The following is a 27,611-nucleotide window of genomic DNA, read 5'->3' as shown; positions in this document are numbered from 1 at the left end:
CTGGAAATTTTGAGTTTCTTTCAATGACACCAAGAAAAAGTGAGTGAGATAAGATGTCAAGAACAGTTTCTGCTGGGAAGTGTCACAACGAAAAGTCCCAGTGAGCGTTACAATTGGAGAAAAAGATCAATGAGGTCAGTGAGACACTTGGATAGTTTGTCAAAAAATGTCATGTACCTGGGAAAACATTTTGCATTTACTGTAACGATGTCAGTAACTATTGAGGAAGACAGTGTTACTCTGACAAGAGTAAATGGGAGTGGTGAAATTTAGATACGAATGGACTATTGTCATCATTTATATGAGCACTATTATGATGATAGGCTGTGCTGTGAAGTAACCAATATTAACCATCATTGAAGATAAACTGCTGCATTGTGAAATTGAAACATAAAGTTTGCCATGTGAAGGAGTGTAGACTGAATGAAGAAATATATGACTTATTTCAGGCCTTCCTAATCTGATTGCTCAGCAGATATCAGAAAGACTGTCAGTTGATTTTTATTGAATATGTAAGGTTTGTTACCAGGTCTTCTTATTATGTTGTTCTTGTACAAAAAATAGCTAAAATGTTTTTACACATGGTAGAATTTGCTTACAAACCTTAATTTATTCATTTGACCTTCCTTGTGTAAATCACAAAATGTATTCACTTGATAACATGTTAAAGAATTACTTTTATATTCATAACCTTTTCTGCCGTGATCTATAATCTTCTGCCTCCCTTCTTTAGAAAAAGCCTCTTTGGAAATTGTCTGTTTAAAAAAAAAAAAAAAAAATGTCCAGGACTGACATGAAGTCAAGACACCTCCAGTTATTGATTAGTTGGCGCGATCGATAATTTAAATTAAGCTTTGTGTTGTTGAACAGAGAGAGGAGAGAGCTTGTCTGCCTCAGGCTGCTGGGTTATTTCTCATATAACATGTCTCAAAGGATTTTTTTTATTTTTTGTAAACCACCTCTAACTCAAACGGTGTCAAGTTACAAATACTAGATTTCCACTCATCAATGAGATTTGCTGCTGATGTTTGTTGTTTTCTGCTATCATTCGTTCAATTATCAAAATCATGTTGTGTTGTTGTTGCCTACTTGCTAATTTATATTCCTGATTGAAAGTCATGTTACTGTCTAGATAGAGCTGCTGAGGCTGGTTTAATCTCACAACAGTTGGAAAATATTTGGATTAGTGTGTTAACTGTAAATAATATACATTAATATACAATCTTCTCTCTTCTCTCTCTTTGAGCGTTCCCGCCCGGGTGGCCAACTTCTAATAAAGGCAGCAACATGGGGAGACCCTTAGTCTCCTCCTGTTGCAATAGCAAAAACTGTTCTGACATCGGCAGGCTCCCAATCACATCATATTGTCTGCCCAAGCTGCCGAACAGGACAAGGGTAAAAGAAAAACAAAACAAAACAAAAAAACCAGACTAAATAGAAACCCATTTTCAAAGCTGTTATTATGTGAGATATTTTTTTGGGAAAATGGTGACACATGATTAATAATTACAGGACAGTTTCAGTCCGTCTGTCAGACGAGGGCAGTTTGCTCATTTGCAGCTCTCGGTGTCGTCGCTGCAGCTCAGGACCAATTGCTCAGTTGGGCTTTGCTAATGACGGCTTTGCAATTTGTCTAATTAGGATGTAACTACAGAGGGTTTAAAGGTAACTAATAATTATGCTAATGGAAGTAGGAAAAAACATCTATTCACTGCTGCAAACACTGTCGATACATGGTGGAAATGCTTTGGCTCTGGCTGAAGGATGCACCGTAAGAACTTTACTGCCAGTATGAGTGGACAGAATGATGATGCAAAGCTGTAAATACACTCAGATAATGTGAGAATTATTCATTTTGTTGAATGACTGTGTGATTTCAATAACCAAACAGTGAGGAAGTTTGATTACTTCTAAGTGTGCACATTTAATAAAGCGTTACTTTTTGGAACATCACAGTCAAATTGGTCCAGCCACAATTAAATCTAGGCTGTTTGAACAACAGAACATGTATGACAGTGAAAAAGTGGAAGTGCAATGATGTGGTGTTGGAGTGATGCTTCAAATACGTGGAAAATCAGGAACTTATACAGTTTTAACCTTCCTGTTTAGGCGAACTGATCATCAACAACTTGGCCCTGTTTGTTAGAGGGTTTTTAAGTGAAAACATGCTTTTGTTGCATTGTGGGTGTCTGCTTATACAACAGTGGTGCTCTGAGTCACTGAAAATGCAACTTTTGGAAAAAGGTTCCAATGGTGGAACTTTTCAAAAACGCACCGTCTCTGTGTAGATGGCAGAAAGCAGAAAACATTTCTGAAATGCTGTTGCTGTGCATGATTTTTAGTTCTGGAATGAAGGAAGCATATGTGGAAGACTTTGGTCCCATTCACATGACAACGTTTTGAAAACAATGTCCATTTACACAGACATGGCAGAAATGCTGAAAACAATATAGTTACCGTGCTGGGCCACGAGTCGGAGTTGTTCTTTGTTGTTGTAATGAAACCACACAAGCACACGCACGCACGCACGCACGCACGCACGCACGCACGCACGCACGCACGCACGCACGCACGCATGCAGAGAACATTATGCTGTGAACATTAACAATAGTAAGTACATGAACATTTTTATGGACAACAGACAGAGTTGGATTGCTATTACGAGTTACGTTTCCCCCTGGTTCCCTGTCGAAGGAGCATTTTGGAAAGATTCCACCTTCGAGCCATTTTCAAAGGAGGCTCAGGGCACCGTTGTTGTGACACCCAAAAGAATATGTAAATTTTTCATTTCACTTGAAAATGTTGTGTAAATGGGGCCTATGTGAGCATGTACATCCAACCTGCAGACTCTGACTAATTAATATAAAGTTGTTACATTACATGGGGCAAATTCTTACTCAATCGGTTATCAGCAGGGATAGCAGATAAGAAGTGATTCATATTGATGCAAGTATTGATTCTGCTTGTCGTATCAAATTCTGTAACGAATCCCTTATTGATTTTTGCTTGTCTTCCAAACGCAGTTGTGGTTGTCTCCGAGCCGTCATTTTCCTCCAGATCTGCTAAAATGGACCAACTGAAAGAAACTTGATTTTCCTGCTTCATTTACATTTCGGAACATGGAGATAGTACTCGGACACTGGGAGCAAAACACACTCCTGAAATCTAATGTTTGCTCGCGTGTCTTGGATGTTATGATGACTGAACAGCGATTACAAACTGCACAACCATCGGCTTTATTTGCCAAATGCAGCCACGTCTTTGACCGTATCTTCTGCTCCACGGTGCTTCCAATTGTTGGAGCCTTGCAGTCGCAGTGCGTGACATCATGCTGTGCAACGATGAGAAAACTTAGATTTACTAAGAGTAATCGTTGAAGGAATTGATACAAGTCCCTTGTGAGATTTTGATAGAATCGTTTAAAACAGAAATTGGAACAGGTGATTGGTGCAAGGCGCAAAAATCTGCATTTATGTCTTTTTATTCAGCATCTTGTGCTTATTCTATTGTATTGTGCAGCTTAATCTTGACAAAATAATCACAGATTTGTGTCACACTGCAGCAGAGCATAGTAGGCGTCTCCTCAGAGAGGGTCTCGGTCCACAGAGTAATGAGCTCCTGTAACTTTCATTGTCGTTTTCACTGATTTCTCATTTCTGCAGTCTTTTCTCTCAAAGGCATCTTTTCCATCACCCTGTCTTATTCTGTCTGTCCCTGTTTTTTCTCTCTTCCCCCCTTCTTTGATTTCTCTGTCACATGCTCGCAGTCTCATGTCTCTCCCTTCTTTCTCTTCTCCCTCCTCCTCCTCCTCCTCCTCCTCCTCTCATCTTCCCAATTCTCACGCTGTCACAGCTGCTCTTTCTCTCCTCCGTCCTTTTTATCCTCCTCTCTGTTCCCCTCAGTCCCTCACTGCTCCTTTGTTTTCTCCTGGGTTTTCTTTCGTCTTTCTGTTACTCACCCTTCCTGTCACGAACACATCGCAGCAGAGGGACGCTGTGGTCACGTGACCCCTAAACGAAGCGTCTCGATTGGAGCAGCCGGGCCGCGCAGCTCAGTGCCAGAGGCGGCGTGACAGGGAGTACATTTATTCATGGTGATTTGTTTACTTAGTTGTGTAACTTGTTGCTTTTCCTCGCATCCGTTCTCCAACGTCCACGTCGACGGGAGGACGAGGAGATGAAAGTGTGTAAAATAAGACTGGAGATGTGAGTGCAACAGGACGACGGGACATGAGTGAGGAGGAGAGCCAATGAGGAGACGATGGAAGCAACAACAGTGAGGGGAAGAGAATCGAATTAAAACCCACTGCTGCAGAGGCCTGCAGTGAGAAAAGGACAGATATATCTCGCTCCCCTACCCTAAATGAGATTATATAATGCACAGGGCTCCAGGCTTTCATTAATCTAAAGTAACTAGGACTGCGGAGACTTGTGCAAGAAGACAACCCTGGCTCCGCTCACTGCTTCTGTTTGCAGCCTCTTGGAACAGCTCCAATGCCAGACTATTCTCAACATGGCTTTCATCTACCTCACTTAATATTGTCGGTATGGTGTAATAATTTCCTGGGCTGTCATTAGTTCAAAAACGGAAAGAAACCGATTCATCTCCACAGAGACAGATCTGTTTTTTTGATCCGTCTTTCTCTTCGCTGTGCTGATGCAATCAGATTTTGACTTGGGGGGGGGGGGGGGGGGGGGTTCTAACAGGAAGCTTTTATCAGGGGAATTACGTGGCAAATCTCATTTTTTGAGCAATGACATACAGCCTAATTAAGACTGCGGGTTTTTGTTTTACAGTTTAGACAGGAAGCATACCTGCAATGAGAGATGATTGAGGTCAACGATATTGTTTTACAGTTAAAAAAAGATGTTTTGTCATGATTATAGCGAGACAGTACTCTGAATTTTGGCAGTTCATTTGAATAGCTGCTCTCAGGAGTTAGCACTCCAATAGAAATTGTAAATTTGGAACTTGGCTGTCTCTGATGCCCAGTTTACATAACGCTTCAGGTGAAAATGCATCGGTTTCCTCCGTCTATTCGGACACAAAGTTAGAGCATTTTTTAAAACGTTCCACCTTGGCAGCCTCTTTCAAAAAGATGTGTTTGCAGTGGCTCTGGGCACTGTTGTGTAAATGGACCCCAAAACACAGCAAAGGTTTTCCATTTTTTTACTTAACAATGTTGTCGTGTTACGGGACCTGAGCCAAACGTACATTTCTGACAGTTGGGTGTGACTCATGTGGTACACTGGTGAAAACTGTAACAAATTGTTTTGATATTGATCCATAAGTGACCCGGCAAAGAATACTGAAAAGGTTAGTTTATGAAAAGATGGCTGCAGAAATTCTGTGTTCTGGGAAGTAGAACGTCTTTTGTCCACATCAGCCTGAAGGGAAACTCGATAAACAATATGATTTCAGCTCTTTTTTCCAGAATTTCACTTTTTTTTTTGGAATACATCAGCTACATTTGGTAAACATCAGGTAAATTTGTGGGAAAACTTTTGATTTGTCCATATTTAAAGGCAATTCTGCCGTCACTCTCCTGACCAGATCCTATAAAAGAGTTTGACTCCTCTGCATTAGTCTTTTACAGTCCATCAACTTATTTTCTTAGTATTTGTTTTTTAGGTTGTTCCTAATGAGTAAGGGTGAAGCTCATATCATCGACCAAGTCACATTGTATAAAAACCATGTGACGTTAATGTTCACAGCTGCACAGCCTCTATCGTGATCACTGCACACTTGGTATTTGCTTGCCTTATCAATATGAATTGTTTGTAATACTTTGTACAAGCTCTTGAGGCTTTGTTCCATCCTTGTTCCACTTTTGTTAATGTGTGCTAAATAAATAAGTCTAAGCGTTAGTTGAATTCAATCTGAGAGTGATTCAGACTTTCAGCTCTTATTGTTGAATAGGATTTATATTAAATCTCGTCTGGACTTTTTTGGCCCTGTTGTTCAGTGTAACGTATTTCAAATTACCCTGTGCATATTCTTTGGTTGCATATTTTTATTCCACATATGAACTGGTTTTTGTTAGTGTTCAACTTACTGCAGTTAGAATTTTGATTTCATGAACATTAGTGGAAACATCCCCAATATCACAGAGGAGTAAAACCTAAGTTTTTCAAAGAAATATAGTTACAGGAACAAACAATGTGTTTATGTATACGTTTCATATCCATTATCATATTTTTCTAATTATAAAAACATCAGAATCCTAATTTTCCCTTCATTAAAATGTGGACAAAAGCACATTTATCGCTACTGGACTGCGACATTCATTAATGACCTTTGTAACAACCTATTGAGCCATCCAAGAGGTGAAAATGGTTACAACTTTCCCAAATCTGTCAGAATAATGGCTTTACATTTTATTCATTCATTCTAGTTTCATTTACAGGGAAGCTACCAGATGTCAAATCAGATACCACTTATAGTTCAACACTTTTCATTATTCTCTGTCCACTTTTTTTCAAGAGTTAAAAAAAGAATGGCTTTCTCTCACGAAAAAAATAAAGAAGAATAGTTAACACTACTGAATTTGATCTATGCGTGTAATAGTTTTTACTGCACTTTGCAGAAGGACAATTGCTCTTTCTATTTTTAATAAAACTGAATTTGAATTAAAAGGAAGAATTTCAGGATAAGTACAAACACACTTCGTTCACCTCCAAATACGCACTGAGGCTAAAAAGTTTAGAAAATGAATATTAATGCAATGACCTTGCCTCAACTTTATATTCATGACCAGTCCGAGTCTTCACAGAGAAAGACAGTAGGAGTTGACCTATATTTTAAATGAATGCAGCGACAGGTCCAGGAGCTCAAGGTGGAGCGCTGGCAATCATTAGATGGACTCAATTAACACTGACCGTTCTGAAAAAGTCCAGATGGGACACGACGCTCAGCTTTGCATACGAATGAGCCACAGGCAGATGAATCACCTTTGTCGAAGCTTGGGTTTTCTTTTCAAAGGTATTTAATGCCGTGGCTTCTAAATTAATTTCAGACCGTAATGGGAGAGAAAGTCCTTTGCCGGGGCTCAGTCTGCAATTCAAGAGCCGACTGTTTATTATTTAATTCTGGAGGGTTTTTTTTTTTATACATGTAGAGGAAATAGGAGTGGCCGGCTTGTATGTCATGTAAAGACACTTCTGACAACAGAAGTGTAATATCACGGTCTAAAGCTCGGAAAGCCAAGCTTAGATGCCCATTTCTGTCAGTCTTTTCCCTCTGTGTGCTAACGCAACTTGACAGGGAAGTGAAAATCTAGGACTTGGTGTGGGATTTATATAACGTTTTCCTGGTTGTTTTTGTGACGCGAGGGAGGAGACGTGCGGTGAGACTGACAGTTCAAAGATTTGAGAATTGGGAAGGGGGGAGGAAATTCTGGGGGTGGTTAAATGGTGGGTAAAGATTTATTTAAATGTAGCTTGTTAATAAGATTAAGGAATGTAAGTACAAATATACAGTTTAGAGACGAAACTATAACACTGACATTTATAGAGGTACTACAAAAGTGATCAAGCTTGTCATGTCTTTTTAATTTCATGGCGGTGTTGTAGTGCTCTCTTCCCTCTGCTAGTCGGTCTAATAGGCTGATATTACTGACATATATTAACATTGGAGACCACCGGCAATAGACATAATCGGGTACATTGTTTCCTAACCCAATTTAGAAAACATATCAATTTATACATTATTTCATGTGAAGGAACTTTGTGTAAGAATTAGACTCCGTTTAGACAGCGTTTTAACTCGCGCATGTGTAGAATAACTATTCACTATGACCACGATGTGCATGCACAGTAGCAGAGTTTAAAAAAAAGTCGTGTTTTCCTCTGTACAATGATATGAAGTTGGAGTGAAGTTCTGCTTTGGGAGCTATTTTTCAAGTGGTTGCAATTTTAGTGACACCCAAGACGCAACCTTTTTCCATTTTTGTTTGAAAACGTTGTGTAAACAGGGTCTTTAGTGATGTTTATTCAAGCTTAATGTCAGAAAATCTAGGACGCAACATAAAAACCAGACGGTGATAGGTTGAAAGTGAAGCAGTTATTTATGCCAGGGAAGCTGAGTATAAATAAATAATAGTACTCAAACAATAAACTCAAAAACAAAATAGCTGAGGGAGAATCTTTTAAAAGGCAGAGCTATGTGGCAGTGGTGGCAATGAAAACATGTGGATTCAAGTATAGTTCGCCAAAAGGGAATAGGGATTTGCAAAGACAGGTAGGAAGGTTGGAATCAATCATGCAACTGGCACTCAGTCGCTACTTATTACACTGTGCAATACACAAGGTAAAACAAAGGTACCGAATCGAGGAGGCGCGACTGTACAAATCCACAAACTTGTTTTCTTCTTCTCTGGGGGGGTTGTCGCTTCCCTGGGATTGAAAACCAGAAGCCAATCATGGTCTGAATTCCTGCATTGGCGACACCAATGTGTCCAATGTTTCTCAAGTTCCGGCAAAAAGTCCACGACTGACCTCTGACATCAATTAACACGCGACAAGGAGATCCTGCTGAGAGCAACAACCGCAACACTCATTGAGTTTTAATGATTGCAAGCGACTAAATGATTTCTCCAAAGTAAATTACATTGTGAACGGGCGCCTATTGAGTCCATTAGTTTGTACTTGTTTGTTTTTGCAGAAAGATGGCACAGATTTGGTCAGTCATTACGTTCCAACTATCAACAGAGAAATCATGTGAAAATGATAAACTCATGAAATGAGTGGATTTATTCAGCAGTATTTGAACTTTTCTCAACAGTGGCTGACCTGTAATTCAGTCCCATAAAAGAGTTTCAACTTCAAACTGCTAAAACCCTAAACATAAGCAATAATTAAGAAAGAGCTCACAAAGTATGTGGCTGTTTATTTTGCACCTGGTTTTTCATTCAGATGTCAGTTCTTGCCAACCCAGGTTAACTGCTAAAAGCACCTACAATGGACCTGCAACCACAGAACATTCGAAAACTGCTATCAGGTCTGACCCTGAAGGTCTTGAAGGTGACCTCTGAGAGGTCAATTGTTAGAATTCCATCATAAAGTTTTTAATATGCAACTTAGGAATCAAGTTTGATATGTGAAGCTTCTGCAGCGATTTCGGCTGGTTCCCCATTCCAACGGATGACACCAACTGACGTCAAACTACACTTCACGTACGAGTGGGAAACGAACCAGTGGAGCAAAGGTTAAATACTGGTTCTGTTTTTGCAACTTTATATAGTTCAAATACTCACATCAACTTCCAGCTGTGATGCAGTGTATTAACAGCATAATAACTTTGCTCAAAGATAGACAAATACATTTTTGGAGTATTTATTTACATGCATTTTTAGCCCCACATTTAAATATTCTTATGATTCAGAGAAATCCGTTGTCGTCTCATATTTTGATAAGTTTGTAGATATTGGAATGGATACAAAATTGAACGGACTGAAAAAGAGACTTTGGAGGATTTGATTCATTTTCTGAATGATGGCTGTACCAAAGGATGCTGAAAATGTATATGGTACCACCAATACTCCAGAGTTTGGGTAAAAGAGATGAATTGTTCCCTCCACTGGAGAAGGATAATGGTGTGCTGCAGTTACTTTGGATAACCGTTTTATGACGGCCCGTCTTGTCAGTCTGCCCTTCACTCAGCTAATGCGGCATGACGCTGGCTGGGGAGCGAATATAATGGAGTCACCAGTTCTGCTTTATGCAGAGAAAGGGACATTTGTCCAGGTGTAGAGCTGTCACAGAAAAGCCGGTTTATGGGAAAAGTAAGAAAAAAGTATGCTCGAGGGTTTAGATTGCACCACTTTTTTTTTTAAACAATTTTTTTCAGCAGAGTTTACACACTTTGGCATCCTTAAAGGTCATTTCAGGGCTGACGTACAACCAAGTGTCCCATTTTCTAGTGTCCTGCGGGTTCCAAGATGGCGCTCGTCTTGTCTCACAGGCCTGGGGTTTTCACTTGCACTTCCTTCTGCGTAGTTGGTGTGCCATTCTTTCCTGGTTGCTAATTGCACATAGATCTTCATTAAAGATTACCAAAAGCCATCAGATCCCAAGGATGGAACACAGGCACCAGTTTAACAAACACACGGACCCTGTCTGAGATGTTCTTTGGTTACGATCCAGGTCTCGGCACCGTCGAGTAAGACGACGTCGATGTTGCTATTGAAGATCTTCAGCTTGGTCTTAAGGGTTAAGTTTCTGGATCTCGATATTATTCTAAGCAAAAGACAGTTTTCGGGAGTCCGTGATCCCAAGATATTTATCGGCTAGAGTCCAGTACCCCTAGCAGGACTGCCAATGCCAAACAGGTTGAAGGCCATGACAGAGAGTGATCCGCTCGTCCTCCAGGTTGGTGGTTTAACAGAAGCCAACTACCCTCCTTCATAAAACTCTCTTCAGTTACAGAAACATAGAAAAGCAGGAGCACTCCTACTTTTTGCAATTTCTGCGTTGATTGTTGAAAGTGTCATCTTTCTAATTTTAAAACGTTAGAAGAGGCAAAGCCCCAGGACTCCTTCGTAACCCCTGGCTGTTTCCCGAAGGGGTCGAGAGTCGCGGGTTTGGAACCACTAATGCGACTGGGAACAATCAAGGCTTTGTTCTTCGACAACATGACATTTTAACGCAACCTCTGCTGTCATTTTGTCTGACAGAGGCACAATAGATTTGCTCGCTGTGATGTAGTAAGTCAAGAAGACAAGCGTCCATCCACATTTTCTGTCAGTGTTGAAGATTCAGTCAATGAGGGAAATGATTGGTACTTACGAAGCGTCGTTTTTCTGGCTACATCGAAACAATCCAAACCGGTGAGTAAATAAGAAATGTGTTTGTTATGTCTACGCTTGAGGCGAGCTTGAGCTTATTTACAATACAAAAAAAAGAAGCAAATAAGCAGAAGGTCACAGTGAATTAAATTATACCAATATACTAAAGTTCAACAAATTCATTCTGCTACATGAGCCCATCCCTCCAATTAATCTTCCCAAGCCTTTTTATATGTATTTTCCTGTAAATCTGACATCCTTAGGTAGGTGATCCCACAGGGTATTACATGGCATTTCTGCAAGCTGGGGAATTTACATATTTTCAGAGGGAACCTATGAATAATGTGTCATCCGATTACCCAGCCAGAGCTTGTTTGTGAAACAAAAATCATGAAACACTTCCCGTATCTGTCCGTCTCTGAAATCATGAAGCTGTGTGCGGTCAAGCGGCTTTCAAAATGAGGAGCAAAGAGGATTTCTGCTTGTCTGCGTGGTTTTACTTCTTTTGCTGTTTAGTGGTGAATGTAACTGGGATGTGGCTTGGATAAATACTATAATTTCTCATCGCTGCACTTGTTAAGGCTTTGAGTGCCTTGTTGGGATATTCCTCAAGGCAGGAGGAAGCAAAATAAGCTCCATCTAACTAACTACCTTTGTGTTACTCAGAAAGTTGGCTTGACAACAAAAACAGCGCGTGTGTGCACACACACACACACACACACACACACACACACACACACACACACACACACACACACACACACACACACACACACACACACACACACACACACACACACACACACCTGGACTTGTCCAAGTGGCCATCTGTCGCAGGACTGGATGTGCCAGCATTTCTCTCTGTAAACACAGTGGCCTTCTTGCCTTCACTGTCTGAACCCCACAGGCCATATTGTCCAGTCTGGCTCACGTCCTTACATAATATTCAGGAGATCAAATTATTCAGCTTTAATGTGGAGCCAGGTCTGATCAGCCCATTTGACTGAGGAGGGCATATTGTTGATTTTAGGTAACACAACATTGATGCATTGTTTTCACAATGTATATATATATATATTTTTTTAAATACTATATTTAACAGCTCACTGCATGTACAAAAAACACCATATTTGCACCACATTTATCTATGTGCTGCATGCGCAATCTGTCTTTAGTTTTATATCAATGAAAAAAAATAACTAACTAGACCCTGGAAAACAATGTTTGTTTGTCCATTACCTAACTGAAAATCTAACAGTATTTAAGTAGCGATAAAGCAAATATTTTCTGAAGTTGCTTAACAAATGAACTTTTAATGGAGGAAACTGTGAATGCCAGCCAGTGAGCTGTTGTCCTTCCTTTATGCAGTGGCCTAGTGACATCTAGTGTTGGAGGAAAGTATTACAAGCATCTGACATGAGCATCTTTCATGCATTGCTCAATGTACAAATACAAATGCAAAACAGATTAGCCATAACATCATGACACGCTGCCCAACACTTTTTTGACCCTCAATTTAGCTGCAAAATCGACCCACTGGAGCTCTGTTAAGATGGGTTCAAACTGCAAAGTCTGGCATCGAAGGCAGTCGTTCCCAACCTTTTTCTGTTGCGACCCATTTTTTTATTCTTGTAAATCCAGGTAAACACCCCCCCCCCCCACCACCACCCCTACCACACCGTGTACAATTACTTAAGAGTTGAAGAATCGTCATAACACACTATCTGTGAAATACAGTTTTTTTGTCATATTCTCTATCGTTTCTTTATTCTCTGAGGATGAACTGTTTGAGTTTACTGCTGTTTGTTTGACCAGTCAAACAAACAGACTTTCACTCACTAAAGATACATTCAGCTCAATTTTTTTCCATTGCTTATATGAAGCCATATTATATGCGACTCTCTTCAAATGCTCTTTTTTTCCCCTTTTGAATCGATTCATTACAGGAAATGACAGGAAATATATTGATGATACCAAATGTCCTACATTAATGAATCCTGGATGCCTGCAGCTCATATAACTGGACCAAAGATGCTCATTTTATTCACTTTTTTCTTCTTCTTGAGCTCAGCTGAAGATTATTACAACACAGCCATCAGTCGACATTGTCCTTGCCTTGGCCTTTTAGGCAGCTTGTTTGTCGCTTTATCTTTATCTTCCCTCTCCAGCATCAATTTGATGCTCGTCTCATTGGGTTTGAGATCTTCTGGGGCTGACGACCATTTGAAAACACCCACAAACTTGAATAATTAACTTTATGTTTGTATTTTCTACAGCTGATTCGGATGCATACCTCACATAACTATAATTATAACTCTAAGACCCCTTATGTTATCTCGAAAATTCTAAAACTACCAGAAGCTTTCTGGCCACGTGCTACTTAGAGTAATTACAGTGAAAATGTTCAACCACAGACAACATTGTGTGAGTCACACGTATTGGACTGACACTGAAAGTTGGAAAATGTTGCAGAAGAACTCACTCATTCTGCCTGGTTGACAATAATACAACCTTAGAATATAAATATATAGAGGTAATATGAATGTAATTATAGTCAAGGTCTGAGACATTTTTAGTGCTATGCAAACATGTTCTTGCTCACTTTTTGGCACGATGACCATGTTTGATATAGATGTAATGTATGTCAAAGAGATGTGGAGAATTGCAAAGTGATTTGTGTTTGTTAGTTTCATGGTATTATTCCTATTTTTAGCAAGTAAGGGGCCTCGCTTGATCCGTTGCGTTACTTTGCTTTGATTTTAAACCCCGTCAGTTTTCCTATCTCGGTCTCCGCATTGTGTCATTCACAACCGTGAGTAAACGGCACAACTGAAGCTGATTTAGAAAAACAAAATCCCGCGCTGAAATCCTTGCTGTGCTATATTTTCTGTTCCTGTGTTGATTATCAGTGACTAAACAAGCTATAAATAAATGTATATGTATGAAGAAAAAAATGCCTGCAGCTGACTGGAGAAACACAGCAAAAGGAGGCCAGAGACAAAAGATGATGTTAGTGGGATAAAAGGATGAGGGGGTGAGGGAGGTGGTAAGTGGTGGTGGTGCCAGTCGTGGTACGGGGGGGGGGGGTGTATGTACAAGACCAGAGTTAGCATGAAACAGACACACAGAGGGAGAGAGAGAGAGAGAGAGAGAGAGGGAGAGAGATGTGGTTTTAGAGGATTTTTGTAGTAGTTTTGTGCAAAAACCTGGAGGACAGCGGAGAGGAGAGCAACTCCTTGAAGAAAATCGACTTTCAGACCACTGAAAACTGAATCAGCAGAGCCTGCACTGTGCTGGATGTACAATTAACCCCTTCTTTTTTTTTTTACTTTCTTTCCCCCCCTTCTCTCTCTCCACTCTTCGGCATGTTTTTCTTCCAGCTCGTCATCATGTCTGGCACGGTGCTGCTGGCCTACTACATGGAGTGCACGGACCTGTTCAGCGTGCACGTGCAGGGCTTCTTCTGTAACGACGCCGAGCTGATGAAGCCGTACCCGGGCACCGAGGAGTCCAGCTTCGTCCCTCCCCTCATCCTGTACTGCGTGGTGGCCGCCGCTCCCACGGCTATTGTGAGTAAAAATCAAGTTTTCCACTCCGATTTTGTTGCATTTCATTGAGCAAGCGGCTCCTCAGAAGTGACGTCTTTCGTCAGGGTCTCTCCACCTCTGCAATCCTGAGTCATGTTTTCTTCTGTAATTTATTCCCACATTTGCTTCAAAAAAAAAAAAAAAAAAGGCCTCAAATTTGTCAATAGGGTGATGTAAATATGACCAAATAGAGTTTACGGTTTGAAACTTTCCATCCAGCATGACCTACTTTTTCTGGTAGTATTCCAAGTGCAGCTAAAAGAGGAATTACATAACTAACATTTGATATCAGTCTTTGATTTCTCCATCTGAACCAGATTGCTGCTGTGTCTCTAATGCTGGTTCACAACAGAAAGAGAAACATGGGAGGAAAATGTTAGATTGAAGTGTTGGTCTTCACATCTTTATGTGGGCCAGCTGATCAGGTTGGCCTTGATGTTATGAAGAAGAGAAGACGTTATTTATTTATTTTTTTCTATGTTTTCAGCTTCATGTCTTTGGTTGTTTCATGCTGGAGAACTTCACGGTTAATGCAGCCGTGACGTATGAAGTCGTGCCATGCAGCGAGCTGCTGGCAGCGTTTCCTTAACGTTCCTTAACACGTATAAAAGGAAAAAAAAAAACCATTTGTATTTTCTTTGTGCAGGGCTCCCTTAAACTATCATTGTGTTAAAATAGAAGAGAAGAAGTCATTCATATCGATCAGAATGCATGGAAATGACATGGGAACATGATATTGTTGCCAAATAAAATGACCAATATTATCGAAAAGTAATACAAAGCCTACTTTGACCGGAACTGTTACGAGGTATTGAGATGTGAAAGTGAAATATAATGTATAACGGTCTACAATATAATCTAAAGGTATTGCAAGATGTCACAAAGATACGTTATGAGATAAAGCAATAATATTTTAAGGTAAAGCTTGAGCAGGTCTGTCAAATACATTTTAGTTCAAGGGCCACATTCAGCCCAACGTGGGCAGGACTGGTAAAATAGTGCCATAATAATCTTTAAATGAAACCTTCAAGTTTGGTTGTTGTTGCTGTTGTTGTTTTTGTAGAGTATATATGATGACAATGTCTATATTTACACAAAACCAAACAATTGCTCCTGAAAATGCCTACAATCTCAACATGAAGCCAATTTGAATGAAACCTTCTGGTGCAAAATACAGTGAAATGTCTCAAAAAAACACATCTCTTCTCGCTGTTGATTTATGCATGACAGCATGGCTTTGAGGCTAATGCTAGTTTGCTATCTGTCACGGCAGCATCACCGGTATTTCAACTCGGGTCTCAGTGTTGTGTTGTGTCCTTTTTCTTTGAAATGTTGAAGTTTGGCGGCCCGACTGGAACCTCTTGTGGGCTGGTTTTAGCCCACAGGCCTTATATTTGATACCCATGAACTGGAAGAGAGGTAAAGCTTACTGCCGGGTTTTGTGAGGCAAAGCAGAAATATTATGAGGTAAAGCTAAAGTATTGAGGGTTAACGTAAAATCTATTGTGAGGTAAAGCGAAAAATTATGAGGAGGGGACCTATGCTACTTAACACTGACCGCAGTGAATCACAATTAAAGACAAAACTGCAAACTCTTTCTTTAATTCTTTAGGAACATTTTGACAATAACTCATGCTTTGTAATTGTTTACTATTTCTGGTGGCGGGGATAATGAAAGTGCACTTTACAAAACATAAAATAGTCCCCATACCTAAATAAATATATCTAAACTAGTGGCTTCAGATGACTTACAGACTCCATGTGGTTATGCAATGCCTTAAAAATACAAACGTGAACTCAAAATTATGCTCAGATTATGATACACTTATCTGAGCTTAGAACTAATTTTGTTGATGTGTAAACAAGCTGAGGAGAAGCATTCTTTTCAAGTCAAAAGAAAACAATTGCAATCCTACAACCTACAACTCCAAGGGCAAGTTATACAATGTATACAAATAATGTCTACAATACAGTATGGGCCACATGTACACAACTTGAGTTTAGGTGCACCCTTTTATTGCCAGACATTTGTTTCCAGATTTCTGTACGGCTTATGATGCTTCTGAATATTATTAGACAATGTGTGATGAGTTAAATCATTTCAGTAGGTCTTTAATTACTTCACTTATTGCAACCGACAGTTAAGTAGTCTTGAAATAAGTCGATTTGGACCTTTGTTTCACAAATATCCATACCTTAAGCATGCCATATATTCTCACTGGCTTTATCTGGGCGAAGCTTGCAGACGTTAGTGTCATCCAGCCAACACAGAGGGAAAAGGTCGGCTGCACTCTGATGGTGCAACGATGAACTCCTCTCCCAAGTGTCATGTCTTTCCTAGTAGTTCCGCCACCTGACCACCAGGTGTCAGTTTAGCTCCACACTCTGTTGCGTCAATCTCCACACAGCTCCTGCATGTCTGTGGAATCCTGAGTCAGCCTAATAATAAACCCTTGTCAAATATTTTCAGAACACGTCCCGGGAAGTGTTTGCATTTCCTTGTTTGATGTGGTAATTTAATTTTTCACATTCGATACGGGCAATATGTGAAGGAGAGGATGAGTCTGCCGCTGAATACAGACCCAGTTTTAGTTCTGTGTGGTTGCACTCGCTGCTCCCTGAAGGTCAATTATTGTTCCAGCGTCTCACAATTCACACGCGTCAAACTCTGGTGTTGTCCATCCCGTCACTGGTGGCGAAAAGAAAACGCTGTGGTGACAAGATAACTGCAAACATGCCGTATTATCTCCTCAGTTCATTGCAGTTGTACAGTGATTTTGGCAGCAGGTATTTTACTTCCATTTATCTGTGTTGTCAGAACCGCTGTAGTTCAGCAAAGTGTAAAGACTGCGGAGCTGCCAGCTCGCTTCGATCAAACAGTGCTGAGTCCATTAGGCGTTTTAACTTAAGCAGCAAGTATTGGGCTTTTTGGCTTGTGATGTCCAGTTTTAGGACCACTGTGTGCAATGTAGGTCCTCTTTATTTTGTTGGGGTAATCACATTATATGTTTGATTTATGTGTAGACCAGTTTCTGAAACAAAATTATTTTTGCAAAGGGGCTAATTTGATATCCACCAAGTAGCTATATCTTTTATGGCAGCATCACCAGTATCTCATCTCAGTTCTCAGTGTTGTGTCATGTCCGTTACTCTTGAGAAATTAGATTTTTATTTTTTTGTATTTCAGTTTTCTTTGAAATTTATTACCATTTGCTTAGCGGTTTGATGGGCCGGATTGGGGCCTCTTGCTGGCCAGTTTTAGCCCAGGGTTCTTATATTTCACACCCCTGCTTTAGTTTGTTACATTAATATTGAGTTCATGCACAATCATTGGATCAAACGTCGAGGCTCTTGGCAGACGATTGTAAACATTGTCTGAGCTGAGAACAGAAAACCGAAGCTCCAATTCAGACATGGAACATTAATAAACATAATTAGAAACATTCTATTCCCACTGTTCTCTTTATTTAAAGAACCTTTCTGCTGCTATGGGTCCGATCTAAAATGTGATTACAAACTCACCATTTAAAGACTTTTCACAGTGGTTTTACCTCCTTCCCCAGACACTATTACACTTTCCTTTCTACATTTTCAAGGGGCTCTTCATCACCGATGTGATTGTTATAGATTCTTAGACTCGTGCCACTTTTACTATTTGTAAAGCGCTGCTCTTTGCCCTCCTCTTTGTATTTCTTGTCTTTACGTGTTCATCATCCGGGATGTTTCACTCTCGGGCTCCGGGCACCGAGTGCCGTGACCGTTAGTTTCTCGAGCACATTCTGGTTATCGTCACTTTTAACGGAGCAATAAAACTTCATCCGGCCCCTTGGATTATGCCCCCAGAGCTGATTTGCATTGTGATGAGTCTGCAGTACCACAAAGTCTCACACCTGTACACGCACACACATTTTGACATGTGCACTAAAAACAAAATAAATTGCTTTAAAATATGGAAGAGTGCTCTGACCGCTTGGAGAATCTGACGGTTGATTTGAAGAGCGAACATCTGCGTGCAGTTCTCACAGACTCTTCTGCACTGATTACTCCAAAAGCTTGAAAAAAAATTTTCTTCTGTGTACAAGGTGAATACATAAAAGCCTTGAAGTCATTTTTTTTTTTTTATTATTATTAAACTTCACCCTATTCCTGTTCTTTCAGTCTTCATTGTGATTCGCAAGATTTGAAATTCATCACAATCAATGATGAATGCCTTTTGTCTCGGAACCCATCTTTACTCTTCACAAAGTGCTTTGTCAGCTGTTTTCTTGACTCCCTCATTTGTTTCTTCTCCATTGCTCGCCTTCATTGGAATAAACTACACAGCCTTCATATTACAAAGCCTGTTTAACTATTTGTGCCCTTTGAGAACAGTGTCCGGTGCTCGACACTGGATTTCACTCCGTCTCTGCACGCGCCATAAACCAGAAGGACTTGTCATCAGAATTGACAATGACAGGCCCGGGACGGCGGCCAATTAGCGCACAGGCAGTAACTTTTGCCGCCGGTTCCACATGGCCAGGCCACGAGGAAGCTGCGGAGGTTAGATGGGTCGTATTCGCCGTGACGGTCTATAACGCTGTTGGAAAGTCGGTGTTATCACCTTCAGAGTGAAGTTGACGAGAGTACGATGATGTGGAACAGAAACAAAGTTAATTTTAGAGGCCGAGCGACATACCGTGCTGACGTTTCCCGACATAAACTTTCACAAAGTGAGAAACTACATTTATTTTCCGAGTCGGTGTATGTCCTTGGTAGTTTATTCCACTTGTTTTAGTGCGTGCCTTTGCAGCAATACCGGAAATTATCGGCTCATTAGGAAGAGATTAAGGTTTAAAACGGCATTAATTGATTTTCTTTTAAATGTTCCTTTTTCACTTTGGGCTCCATTACAAGCTGTAAACACAGCGTCTTTACATACTGCCTTGTTTTAAAGTAAATGCACGAGCCGACACAAAGAGGTACTTGCATGTGTTCAGAGACAGACTGCTTTTTATTTAGCTGCGTTTTTAATTTCTCTCTCCCCAAATCCCAGGGGACGCGTGTGTTTCATTAGGCGCTAATTGCCCTACGATATTCTCTCAGTGGCTGTCAGGTTGCTGGTTGATGCTGCGTAGGTAGAACTTTCTTTAAACTGAAAACAGCTTCTGGAAACAACAGTGATGAGCTGAAAGCAGTTTATTTTCTCTGGGGAGCTGAATCAGAAAGCAGAACTGGGTGTTTTTGTCTCTTTCATTACAAATAATACATTAAACCCTAAAGATAGTCAAACAGTGAAGTTTCATTGTAAAATATGGATCAAAAAAATCTGTTGTGATTGAATGTTTAATATGTCCTACCCTAGCTTGCACCTCAAGGTCCATTACCCTCAAATCATCATGCTGTTATGTTTTTAATTAATTGGACTGAGTTGTGAGACGTTATGAAGCCCTCTTGATGTTAATTAATTTATGTCACAAAAATACAAAGTTTAAGTGATCACATTAAAAGTATAAGCAGAATCAGAAGACGATGGCGAAGCGTCTAAAACAGGTTAAAAAAAAAAAGAAGATAAATCAGTCAACAGAATTAGAGTGTACCAAGTGTGGTACATTGATTTTTTTATTATTTTTTTTTTGAAGCATTGGGCATCATTAGAGCTGAATTCATCTCTTGTAGACCGAAAGATTGAATCTGGGTAAGCTGAAGCAGCTCCAGTCCATGAAACCCCGAGACGGTTTGTAAACCCAAAGAGTTTATCATCAGAGAAAAGAGCTCATTGTCACAGAATAAAAGAAAGAAACTGTACTTCACATATATGATGAGGTTCCTTCAGCTTTTATTTTGCAATTGTACAGGGTGGAGTGGCTTGGGGTTTACAGTGGTAAAAATTGATACATTCTTACAGAATAAGGATTGTGTGCTCATTTTTTCTCTATAACATAAATCTGCAACAAACTATAGCTATATGGCATTCATCAGTTTTGACCACACTTTTTTAATATATAGTCTTTCTCCCATGACCTCCCACAAACCACCATGAACATGTTTTTTCAATGTTAGAAAACAAAAAAAAAACTAGCGAGATGAAGGCAGTTCACATGTAAACAATGAAGCCAATTTTCTAACTTTGTTGTTGTTTTAGCACCAAACTGTTTAAACTGACTACACTTTTACAATTTAAAACACTTTCATTGTTTAGTGGTGCATACGGTCTGCCATTGAAGCAACATTCAATGCTTTAAGCAGTGCATTTAATTAATTGATAACTAATGTTGATGTGATGCTAAATTATCTGGCAATTAAAAGGTGACAAATGTTACATTCATATTTATAATACCAACCTCAACGTTATATTCTACTGTGGCAAATGATCAGATTCTGATAATGAATGAATTATTTCATATTTAGTTTCTTATTTTTTCTTTGTTTTTGGTGGGGGGGGGGTTATTTCAAAAACAACATAATTGGGTTTTTCCCTCTATGAATATAAGCAATAATTTCTGCAGAGTCCAGCTGCAGATTTTCTGGAGCTTCTTTCTGATCAGCAATTCCTTCCATTTAGTTTGCAAGAGACGATCACCATATGCATTAATCATATTTTCCACCGGGGAAAACATGAATATGTGTGAGGAGAGAAAATACTACCAATGCCAGACTAAGTTACATTATGATATCTTTTATATTTCATAAATACACACACGCACACACACACACACACACACACACACACACACACACACACACACACACACACACACACACACACACACACACACACACACACACACACACACACACACTGCCAGCTTATTTCATCCTATTTCAGGCCAGTATATTTCCTTTTACTCCTCAAACATCACTGTGGCTGCTTTTTTCCACAAGTGTGAAACTCCAATCAGTCAGTATGGGCTTAGATAAATACTTCCAGGTGAAGTTGAGGTCATTGTTTGAACAGAAAGAAGAAAGAATTCATTGATTAGCAGCACTTCAAGGATAGGAAAGAAGTGCTCACTTTGCAATAGTTCAAAGTTTGTGAATTTCTGACCGCTGGTGGAGTTGAAGGGGTTTCTCAGGGTGGGATTTGTTTGGAGAGATAAATACTACTTCACTAACAGACATTTTGAAATGGGAGTAAAGCTTGCCTGCCAATTCCCACGCAATCAGAGCGAAACCCGGAAAATCTAACAATATTGTAGTAATCTGCTGCTTCAAAGCTGGAAACATTGATTGCTGATCAGCGTGAGTAAACACTGTCCTTTCACATTACACTAGGTCTCAGTTTTACTTACTCATTATTACATCTTTTTCATATATTCTTTATGATGAAGATAAAAATTGCATTCATCAAAAATGCATCTCAGTGTGGTCAAACTGGGAGTTAAAGTGAAGAAATCTACTTGCTCTGCACACATACACGTTAAATTTTTTCATTATGTTGTTGCTCGTACTCTGAGATATAAATTACAGCATTCCCTCTCGCCTCTTCAGTGAAATAAGCTTTCTATTTGTAACTATAAATATTTGAAAATGGTCATAACGTTTATCTACGTGAAGACAAGCCTGCTTGAATTTTTTCTGTATTCAAAAAAATGTTCACTTTGAAATGGGAACTTCTCAACCAGTAACTACCCCATTTCCACGATACATGAAAGCAACATATATTTTAGATGTGTATGTAAAAGCGGGCTTGTGTTTTTCCTGTTTGTTTTGATGGATTATGATCGTCAAAAAGTCTGATTATGTAATATGCACATGTTGCCTGAAGGAGGCGCATTGATAATGAGGTTTACATGACTTCTTTAAACAAGCCAGGGTTCATAGCTGGTAGTCTGTGAGCTGATGCCGTCCTGTCAGGAATATTCAGTCATAATCAAAATGTATGATGCAAGTTGCCTGCCTTTGACTGTTGCAGTCTGTTTGAGAGGGGGAAAAAAGTCTTTTTTGTGGTTATTCTGCCTCAGAAGACCAATGTTATGTGTGTCATTCATGCATCAGAAAATTAGATTTTTCTGTCGTGGTGCATTTAATGCTCGCTCATTTCAGTAGTTGCATTTCTTTATGTAAATTCTGTCCCGTGGAGCCAAATAAATGCTCCGAAATATTAATTCAGCTGCTTTCATGCTGACAGACAGGACCCAATCCTTTAAAACATTCATGTGAGTGCTGTCAGTCCTCCTTGCTCTCTCATCCTTCCAGCTTTTAAACTTTACTCCATCTATGATATTGGTTGCTTCTTGTGGCCACGGAGACGGATAAAGATTTGAGTCGCATTCACAAAAACATGTTGATGAAAAAAGAAATGGGGGGGAAGAAGGGGAAAAAAGAGGGATAGAGAAACGCACGTCTGTCCCGGGGCTGCAAACAAACCCTCTTACAAATGCACACACACACACACACACACACATCAAAGGGTAAAACCGCAAGCACATGAACTGTCTCGCACGCACGCACGCACACACCTTCATAAACACTTTGTATCACCTCGGGCAGCGACTTCCATTCTGTGTGTCCAGCAGCAGGTTTTCCATTAGACCTGATGTAACGTCCACAGTATAATGGCCCTGAAGAAAGGCTACTTTAAGACACACTGGTTTATTTGCACAGGTCAGACCAGAGCAAAATGTTCCTCTGCCTTTCAGCAGAGTGCCAAAACCTCTGGTTTTCATCAGTTTACATTGTGATCACTTCATCTTTTTGTATTTCTTTCATCACACTTTGATCTCTTACTGTGTGTGTGTGTGTGTGTGTGTGTGTGTGTGTGTGTGTGTGTGTGTGTGTGTGTGTGTGTGTGTGTGTGTGTGTGTGTGTGTGCGTGTGTGTGTGCGTGTGTGTGTGCGTGCGTGCGTGCGTGCGTGCGTGCGTGCGTGTGCGTGCGTAGATATTTATTGGAGAGGTGTCCATGTACGTGATGAAATCCACAAGGGAGGCTCTCCTGGCTCAGGAGAAAACCATCGTGACAGGAGACTGCTGTTACCTCAATCCCCTCATCCGCCGCATCATCCGCTTTATAGGTGAGTACGTCGTCAAGCTCTACTGTACAACATGTGTTGTCGTTGGTGTAGTACTGAAGTGTATACTGTGCTCTCAGCTCAGACTTAACAAACTCAGTCAGTTTGAATAGCACATATACAACTACAGAATATTACACATGAAGCATTGAAGGTTTAAAGCACATGGCAGAAGTTTGTTCTGGTCCACTTTAATTAGAAAGTAAAGAATCTGCACTTGGAGTGTCATACATAAATCACAGGGTTGTACTTACCCTCTCAGAATTTTTTATGGACACTTTTTTGGGTGTAAAACCTACTAAAACTGTACTTCCCAACATTGGACCCGGGACTTCCTTTAAGGGATTTGCACATATTAAAGAAAGTCATGTAAGAGAGCAACGGTGTCAAACACATTTTTAGTTCAGGGGCCACAAACAGCCCAATTCCATCTTGGGTGGGCTGGGCTGGTACAACAGTGTTGTAATAACCTTTCAATTTAACTTCGTGGCACAGAGGATATGTGATAAAAAAAACGTCTTTATTTTCATAAATCTCCGCAATCACTAATGGAAATTACTGAAATATGAAATGTCCCAGTTAAAAATACAGTCAAATGTAAAAAAAAAAAAAAAATCCTATAGTTGTTGCTTCATGCACGTTTTTACAAATTCACCCTTTGAGCATCAACATAGTGGACTTTCATGCTGATATCTCAGCTCAGGTGTTGAGTCTGCTACTGTTAAGAAATTTGATAAAAAAAAAAATAATAATAATAATAATTTTTACAATTCGCTTGGTGATTTGGTGGTCCAGTCAAGATTGGATCCTCTTGTGGTCTTATGTTTAGCCTTGATGTTGAGAATACCTGCGAAAACTGCTTTGCTTTTGTATGAAAGAATGAGTGGAGGTCCACCAGCAAATCAGAGGTCAAAGTCGACATTCTCAAACCTTCTGAAAGGAAATGGTTTGTTCTCAGGGGGAAAGTTGTCAAGCGTTGTATGGAAAAAAAGACAATGCAGACAGTAATGGTGTGATTAATCTTCTGTGTGAGATGATGAAAAGGAAACACATTTGCTTTCAAATTATGGTCCATCCTGTCTCTCTGTTGGGAATAGTTTATGAATAACAGGCCAAACAACTGAGTCACTGTTTTATTGATGCATGTTTAGATCCTGCTGTGCTGCAGACATTTAGTTCACTCATCGGAAATACATATGCTTTTTACTGCCCACCAACACACATCTCCACAGCTCAACATGCTCTTCGAGATAAATATGAGTACATTAGCCAAACTGGCCATGCTTTATTTGTGACAATTGCTTCAATTTAAAGCAGCAAAGAAGTAATTTCCACTGTAAGTAGTAGGATAGGCATTAGTGTAGTTCTAGAAAAAATAGACTGGCATAATTCTAATTATATTAATTGAACTTTGATGTTTTTTTTTTTTTGGTTTTTTTTGCCTTTTAGATATTATACCTCCTGTGGTGCATTGACCTAATAATGCACACAGCTTATGAGTGTGAAAGTGATGTTGCAACATTTAAATAATTTGTGTGAGTTCTAAATGAGTGAACTTACAAACCTTAATGGAGTGGAAATACATATAAAAAAAAGAAAATGTAAGTCTTTACTGATCACAGAGGGGTTCAGTAGTGTGTCTTTTCCCCAGAGTCAGGGAGGTTTTGTGAAGTTTGCCTGGCGTTTCACCTCAGCGCAGTGACGGTGAAGCAAAAGAGCATAACATTGTGGATCACTGATCTGAATGAATCCTTTCAGCTCAGTACAAATACTCACAGACGGCGTATGTTTGTGGCTAAATGTGCACATAAGAGTGATCGCCTCACGTTGGCATGCTGCTTCATTCATCACAAAAACTTAATTAGCTCAGTGTGATTTAATAGGTCAGCGTACAGTCGTCCATCAAAGGCTTTCTGTTTAAACCAGGAGGCAACATGCTGACTGTGAATGTGTGTGCTGTCAGTCACCTGCGAGGGGAGCTCCAATGCAAAGAGCAGCATCTCAAACACTGATCCTGATGATTCAGACCTTGAAGGTTTGTTTGTTCATGTTCTAAACTACTTAGTCAGAATGAAGAACAGACTCGCTTGAAGCACCAAGCGATCGAGGGCGTCAAGACCCCCGCCCCCCCCCCCCCCCCCCCCCCCCCCCCCCCCCCCCCTCCACCCCTGATCTGTGAAAGAGGCCATGTATGACCGGGATCGGTCTGCCGATGCAGATCAGTGAAGAATGAAATGAGAGGGATTGAGGGGGCGGCAAGGTTCACAGAGTGAGTCAGGGTGACTAGATATTTCAGATAAACTGATGATTCTCACTCAAACCAAACAGTGACCTTTATCGTGGCTTTTGACAAATCTGTCCCGTCGAAACACACACACACACGAATCGATTCGTGTGTGCATAGAGTTCATTTGGCATGGCAGCCTCTCAATATTTAACAAATGATGTGACACATGGACAGAAAAAAAGAAGAAGAAAGATATGGTATTGATGATCTGCAGGGTTTATTCAATTGTCAAGTAACAATCGGCTCTGAACTGAAGAAGCCCATCGGATAAAAGGTGACGCGCATCTTCCACCGAGAAAATCTGTTTACCTTCATTATTTCGACCCTGTTCACACAACGTCTGAAGTGAAAACGCCTCGTTTTTGTGTTTTCGTTCCAGAAAAGTTTCATGTTTGCCGAGAGAACAATGTGGTTTATAAATTAACAATGGCGAGTACACAGACATTTGGATGGACAGACGAGTCCTCTGTAGCGATCCACGTCCCAGGAGAATGTCAACTGGATGTCATGCCACTCTGAAGGCCGCCATTGTTGTTCACTGCAGCCGCGGTCCACATTCACAATAGCAGCGTTTCAAAAAATGTAGCCTTTTTCTCCCATTTCCACTGTGTTGGAGCATTTTTGAAAAGTTGCCTTTCGGTGGCTCCGAGCAACATTGTCGCAAAACGCAACAAGTTAGTTGGATATAACCTGATCCGATTGGCTTGGCTTTATCACAGACATAATGAAGACACGACAAAGCAGTCACGTCTTGAAAGTCACAGCAAATGTGTCAGATGTCAAGATTTGATTAAAAAAAAAAAAAGTAATAAATTAGAATTGTTGTGAATGAACTTTTGATGGCTGTGGCTCGGTTTGTTGAGCGGTCGTCTCCCAATTGGAATGGTGCCGGTTCGATTCCCATCGCTCCCTGTCCACATGTCATGAGATAAACAGAGTCATTTTTTAATCCGACCAGATAATGCTGGGGCCAAATCTTATGTGCTGTCTTTTTTTTTAATTTTTTTTTTATGTATTTCCAAAATCTAACCTTTGGAACACTGCACCATAACAAAGACACACTATCACTCTCATCCACACTTACCAGGTATTCAGAATCACAAATTAACCTGAGCTGCGTGTTTCCTTGACTGTGGGACTAAACTTCAGCATACAGAGAAAACCGAGACACAGGAAGAACATGCAAACTTCACACAAGGTGAACTGGGGCCCTTCTGGCTGTGCAGCAGGAGTCCTAAGTATTCGTCATCTGTTTGACACAATTTAGATATTTTTTTTATTGACGGGTGTTTTCTGCTGAGCTCAGTTGTGATCAATTATTAACCAAAATGTAGGACCAGTCTCACACATCTACAAACAGATGGCAGTATGTACCATCTAAATAATCCCAACCTAATTATGCAAAAATGTACAGGTATTAAATTGTACAATGTATATAAATGTCTGTTATTCTGTATACATATTCAGTTTGTTTCTCATCTTTTTGTGGATCCGTGTTGGTCAGACATTAATAGAGAATAAGCACATTGATGTGAAATAACAAACTGTGGGCTCTTCTGTTCTCTTTCGGAGCCAGCTGACTTCATAATTGGGCTGATTACAGTCGCTATTTTGATTCAAATAGCAGCTTTTTGCTGCTGTGGCACCGACCTCTCGGCTTTAGTTCTTCTTAAGCGAGAGAGGCATTCGGGATGAATTCCAGATTTAATGCATTTACTGCAGCTTTTTCTGAACCTGTAGCGGCCAGACTGAATATAAACATCTTTAGCGTGCAGCGTGCCCAAGGTTATTAGTAAGGTTGATTTAAACAAGTACATTTAAGTGCAACATCACGTGTTGTTTAACAGGCACTTTTTTTGAAGGAAGAGGCATATCCTGCAGATCTTTCCCACCGTATGCCAAATTATATATTTAAATGAAAAAAACCCCATTTATAACCAGTTTATAAAACACTTATCCCAACTTTA

At 40.1% G+C, this 27,611-nt stretch overlaps 1 protein-coding gene across 1 annotated transcript in view; it reads left to right on the top strand.

Moving 5' to 3' along the window:
- The window catches only part of plppr1 (phospholipid phosphatase related 1), a 65,197-nt gene that overhangs the window by 24,668 nt on the left and 12,918 nt on the right, over positions 1–27,611 (top strand). The window contains exons 3-4 of the mRNA XM_080509748.1: positions 14,164–14,352; positions 23,228–23,360. Coding sequence (XP_080365874.1) covers positions 14,164–14,352; positions 23,228–23,360 — 322 coding nt within the window. The remainder of the gene's footprint in view (positions 1–14,163; positions 14,353–23,227; positions 23,361–27,611) is intronic.

Source organism: Blennius ocellaris (genome assembly GCF_963422515.1).
Source record: "Blennius ocellaris genome assembly, chromosome: 15".
Lineage (NCBI taxonomy): Eukaryota > Metazoa > Chordata > Actinopteri > Blenniiformes > Blenniidae > Blennius > Blennius ocellaris.
This window is presented reverse-complemented; position numbering and strand designations above follow the sequence as displayed.